The sequence below is a fragment of the Impatiens glandulifera genome, chromosome 4 (assembly GCF_907164915.1).
Source record: "Impatiens glandulifera chromosome 4, dImpGla2.1, whole genome shotgun sequence".
Lineage (NCBI taxonomy): Eukaryota > Viridiplantae > Streptophyta > Magnoliopsida > Ericales > Balsaminaceae > Impatiens > Impatiens glandulifera.
In genome coordinates, this window is record NC_061865.1 from 21,553,858 (window position 1) to 21,560,050 (window position 6,193).

The window sequence follows — 6,193 nt, forward strand, 5'->3', positions numbered from 1 at the left end:
TAGAAAGACACGTACTTTTTTCTCGTTTTGTGGAGGTGGCATTGTTGTGATTGCTTCTATCTTTCTTGGATCAACCTCAATTCCTCTTTGCGTAATTAGGAAGCCTAGCATCTTTCGTGTCGTTACTCCGAATGTGTACTTCATCAGGTTGAGCCTAAGTTGGAACTTTCAAATGCGTTGTAAGAATTTATCAAGATTCTGAACGTGCCCCTATCAATCTCTTGACTTGAAAATTATATCATCGATAAACACTTCTACCTCCTTGTGGATCATATCGTGAAGAATCATTGTGACAGCTCATTGATACATTGCTCATGCGTTCTTCATCCTGAAAGGTATAACTCGATAGCAAAACATTCTGACTTTTGTGATGAACGTTGTCTTCTCCTTATCTTCTGAATCCATGAGCACTTGCGACTGTGAATCTATCCACGAATGATAGGAGTTGATGGTCTACTACGTGATCCACTAGCACGTCGATGTGTGGTAGTGGGAAGTTATCTTTAGGATTTTCTTTGTTGACATCCCAATAGTGTACGCACACTCGGATCTTTCCATCTTTCTTTGCGACTGGGAATACATTGGCGAACTCTGGGTAATCTACCACTTTGAGGAATCCCGCGTCGAGCTGTTTCAGAACGTCTTCTTTGATCTTGTCCACGATGTCTTCCTTCATTCTCTGAAGCTTCTACTTCACTAGTTTTGTGTCTTCGTAAAGTGGATGCGGCGTTGGATGATTTATGGATCAATACATGGCATATCTTTATAAGACCATGTAAAACATCTTTGTTTGTTTTCAAAAGTTTAGTTAGATTTTCTCGTTCTAAATCATTTAAACTTTTATCGATTAAAACAATCTGAGGATCTTCCTTATTGTTAAGATTTATCTCAATTGTTTCTTCTACAGTGGGAAAATCTTCCTCTTGTTTATCTAGATAAGGACTCATCTCATAGGTCGGCATGGAGGATCCCATAGTTAAGGGGACCATTCCTGATTTCCATCTTTGTCCATTTTTAGAAGCCAATGACATTCTTTTTTAGGATTGTCTCGGATGTTGTCTTAGTGTATATGTATTCCTCTTACAAAAGCTTCCTCAAGAACATTGATTCTACAAGTGATTTCAAATATAGAAAGTTCTTGTTGTCCATCATTAGGATAGCTTAGAATTCTTCTATGGTTGGGCACATGTGCCTTTCTCCCATATAGTAAACATGTCCTGTATGGCTCCACCTCCTCTACATTTTCATCATGAATGTGTGGTTTATCTTAAAGTTTGTGAACCTCATGATGTGAGTTAGTCCACAAATCCCATGGTTCCACTCGTTTTCGTAGAAACTATTTATCTATGGGATCAGTTTGATATCCTTCAGCATGGACATTGTTTATGATCAGAAAATTAAAACATTTACAAAAATGTATTGTTTTGAAGAAGGAACATGTTTGAGATGTTCACTTAGACTATAAATGCATACAGATAATACATATATAGTAATCACATAAGAGTTGTAGTGACAAGGTTTTAGTTGTCTAGACACAACAAACAACCAGCTTGGTGATAATATCTAGGTTTTTTGTACTAAGGGGAATCATAAGATATATCATTCACCGATAGTTGAGGGGGTAAAACTGCCGCCATAAACCAGGGATATCAACTCAATTGGGAATTTTTCTTCACTTCACAATGCCTATGTCCTATTGGATGGTTCATCGCCAACTGGTGGGATCAATCCCTTGCATTCTAGTTTTTCCTCTCACAACATCACTCATTTCGTAATAAGTTGTCATTCCTTATTAACAATCTTTGCACATAAGTGTATAAGTACCGAATCTGATCGTGTACTTCTTTACAAGTAGGGATAGGGTGATATACCATTTACATGTAGAGGCATTTAATGAGGTAAAACATATGCATCATTCAGGTGTTGTACCTTTCGAGACATGCCTATTAAGTGGAAAACATTATACAAATGTTTTAAAAGACATGTTTATGTTTTCGAGTTAAACATTTAATCTCCAACAGAGTTGCTAGAAAGTTGTAACCCTTGGAAAACCATTTGGTTCCGTGGAATCTTGAGATTCGAGAATTTCAACATCGATTTGCGTATTATGAACCCTTTTTTAATATAAAACATTATTTTAAAAGATTTTAAATAATTCATGGACGCTTTTAAAATTAATTAAAAATAATTAATTTAGATTCAAATTTAAATAATTTGGGTATTTGTAGTAGTCAAATTACAATTTGTTTTTTTTTATAAATCTGTTGTTTAAATAATTAAAAATAATTAATTTAAAAGATTATTTATTTGAAACAGAATTGTCAATTGATTTTTGAAAATCAATAAAAATGGCATACTTGTACAAACGTATTTTTAGCTAGAGTTTTTTTCCGTTCGTATTTTGATGATACTCGAGAAAAACTTTATGTTGTTCATCCTTCGTACCTGTTTTGAAAACGGTCTCTACTTAAAATTTTGGCTTTTAAAAATCAGTTGTATAAAGTTTTATTTTAAAGATTATTCTTTCGGTCCTAAGCATTTGTAGGTTTTAGCATTATTTAAAGAATTGTAATAACAATTATTTAAATGTTAGTACATGTTCTCATGACGACAAGAGAGGAAAATACCTAAAGAACATTAGTTTAAAAAGCATTAAGGTTTAAAAGTAAATCCTAAACAAGACTTTGTGAAAATATTTTTATGTGGAAACATCACAAAAATATTTTGAAATCATTTTCTAATTTTCGGGATTTTTAGAAAATGGTTTGAGGTTCCAAAATTACAAAAATAATTTTGAAGTTTGAAAATGGGAAACAAAGAGGTCTTAAGACCGGTGTCCTAGGTCTTGGGTTCATTTTATCGTTCGAGAACTAAGATCCCTCAGTCCTAGGTCAGAAACCCCTTGGTCCGGGTTCGAGATCCTCGATCGGAGTGTAGGAGTCCATAAGTCGGGGTGTTATGACCTCTCGGTCCTTGACTAGAATTCTTGGTCGATTGTAGATCGGTCGGATGCCTCAATCCTTGGTGAAAGTCATCGATCATGGGTTCGGGAGTTCTCGGTCGGGTACGAGACTCCTCGGTCATATGTAAAAGTCATTTGTTCTGGGTTCAAGAGTTCTTAATCGGGTGTGAGACTCCTCAGTCCTAGGTCTGACTTCTCGGTTGGATGTAAAAATCCTCAGTCGGACCTCTCAGTCCTAGATGAAGAACATTTGTTTGACCTCTCGGTCCTAGCTAAGTTTAATCGGCCGGACTTGTCGATCTTCAAGAACATCGAAATTGCAGGTTTTAAAATTTTGATGGAAGCTTTGATTCTTTGATCTAAGGGCCTGGGTAGCTTCACTAAGTTCCTTAGAATATTTAGAACATCATCCTAAGGTATCAATCGACTTGGGTTATGATCAATTCATTCAAAACCGTTTATGGCCAAAATCGGGTTTTTAATTTTAAAGTTGTTTTGAAGTGTAAGGAGTTTGTCAATATCTTTCTTATACTTCATATACTTGATTGGTACCAAAACATGAACAGTAAATGTTCATTTGGACCAATTCAAAAACTCAAAATTTTCAATTATTTTTAAAAAATTGATTTTGATCAAACATGATTCAAATAGTTGTCAAACAGCATTATAAACCTATTGGTAAGCTTTCTGAGCAGCCATTCTTGAGAATTAGCCCAAGAATAGCAAACCCGATTTTTAGATTTTCAAATTTTAAATTTGGGTTTTTCTATTTAAGATTGATTGATTCTAACATAATCATAATGCTTGGAAATGATCTTAGGATCGATTTCCAATCCAGAAACCAAACAATATACAAATTTGTGAAAATTGAAATATAAAATTTTTAAATTCAAGCTAGAAGTATGAATTAAAGGATGATTGGAAACATATCAAGGATTAGAGAACACTCATTAGGCCTTATGAAAGCTTTTAGAATGCATAGATCCAAACTTTAAGGCCTTATACATAATTTTGAAAAATCCAACAAGCTTGAGTTTTATTGGCAGATTTTTTAATTCATTTGATTTGAAGCTAAAGATGGACTCTCTTAGTTTCAGAATTATTGAGTGAGGCTATTATAGTCTCCCGAAGTTGGTTGAGGGATTTAAGTTGATCGAATTAGCTAAAATTTATTTATGGTATTTTGGATGTTCTTCATCAAACTTGTCGGAATATGCATGATTAATGCCTATAGATGTAGGGGAAATGATCAACGTGGTAGGGTGATCATTTCACCTTTTGAACTGTGTCAATCCGTCTAGAAACGAAGATATTCCATCTTTAAAAAATCAATGATTGATGCGGATGGTTATTCATCTGGAGTCGCGATGAAGACGATGATTGGGGGACGAAACAACGTCGTTTCGGGCGAGAATGCGGACGCAGAGCGGTCACTTGGCGTTCTGTTAGCGCGTCGTTGCGTTTTGGCCGTTTTGTCGCATTTCGGCTAATATTGTTGGGGTGCGTGATAGTCGATTTCCTACTTCACGGATGCGCGCTTCCTTCGTTGCAGCGGGCGACGCAGGCAACGCTGGGGTGTTGGATGACAATTCAGCGCTCATATGATGGTCTTGGTTTCTGTTGCAGCCGTTCTTCAAAATTTCGGCTTCATAGGATCACATATTTTATTTTGAAACTTAAGGATTTGTTTGAAATTAATTTCTCTTTCACTCTTTTGACTTTATTTTTAATTATTTAAAATACATAAAATATTTAAAATAAATATGACAAATATTTTGCCAATTTATATTATTTTATATTTTATGTTTTAGGGTTAAATAAATAATTTGAAAATAAAATGGGTATCTCATTTAATCCTAAATTATTTTTATTAATCCTTTTGATTTTTCTAAATTATTTTGAGATAAAATTAGTATAACATTTTTCCTAAAAAAATATTTATTTTATTTGGCCATTATTCTTAATTAATTAGATTTTATTTTTTACAATAATTAATCTAATTATTTATTTTAATTATGTTTTGACCCAACTAAAAACAAAAAAAAAAAAATACACCTATATAGCTGATTGATTCTCAACATGCACATACACTAGAACATATATAGTATTTTAATTTTGAGAATAGTTTGTTTGTGAATGAATGAATCAAATGTACTAGTGCCTGGCTGCCTTCCAACAAGCTACCAAAAATGTAAAGATGACATGTTAGGTACGAAGCTGTCTTCCATGCAAACACTGAGGAATGCTGCTGATTCATGATCTGCTCCCCACGTTCTCACCATGCACCAACACTAGAACATGTATATAAACTCATCCCCTTCATTCCATTTTCCTCACCAACCATCTATCTAATTAACAACAATTCCATCATCATCATGGCAAAGCTCACAATCCTCGCCCTTCTAGCCCTCTTCGCTATTGCCCACTTGGCAACTGCCTTCAGAACCACCGTGACCGTGGTAGAAGAGGAGGACTTTAACCCTGCACGGCCACAACAGAGATGCCAGGAACAAATCCAGAGACAGCAACAGCTCCGCCACTGCCAGATGTACCTTAAAGAGAAATCCGGCAGACGATCATCTGTGCTGGAAATGTCCACAGACAACAACGATGATCAGGAGCAATACCTAGATCAATGCTGCCAGCAACTAAGGAACCTCAATGAGCAATGCCGCTGCAAGGGACTTCAAGAAGCTGTGCGTCAGCAACAACAACAGACACGCGGAGGAGAAAGAGGCCACCAGACTGAGCAGAGTCAGAAGCAGAGGATTGTCGATGAGGCAGAGAGACTTCCATCAAGATGCGAAGTCAGCCCACGCAGCTGCACCTTCGAAAGGAGCCCCAGATGGTTCTGATCAACCAAAATATATCCCATAGTAATAAATTAAGATTAGGCGGATTCAGTCGTGTCCTGTCCTAGAGCGAGCTATGGATTGGGAAGATGTTATGTATTCTCTCAGTCTATATGATAATGAATAAGCAAATGTGTATGTTTTTTTTCTATATAACAATACAAAGAGAATAGTTACTAGACAATTAAGCAAGTTTTACTATGCACCATTTCTACCCAAAGAAAGTAAATCAGAATGTGATCCTTCTTCCACTACTCTCCCATCGAATTTGATCTCTTTATTGTGGCTTGCCTGTGAGCAACCACAATGCAGGTCCTATTCACCATCATTTTCTCGAACACTGTCCAAAGCGCTTGTAGCCTCGTCCAAGAGCAGAATT

The 6,193-nt window shown here is 35.8% G+C and overlaps 1 protein-coding gene across 1 annotated transcript; it reads left to right on the plus strand.

Moving 5' to 3' along the window:
• The first annotated feature begins 5,337 nt into the window (after nucleotides 1-5,337).
• LOC124934928 (2S seed storage albumin protein-like) lies at nucleotides 5,338-5,817 on the plus strand. The gene has a single exon (XM_047475417.1). The coding sequence runs from the start codon at nucleotides 5,338-5,340 to the stop codon at nucleotides 5,815-5,817; it is 480 nt and encodes a 159-aa protein (XP_047331373.1).
• Nucleotides 5,818-6,193: the final 376 nt, after the last annotated feature.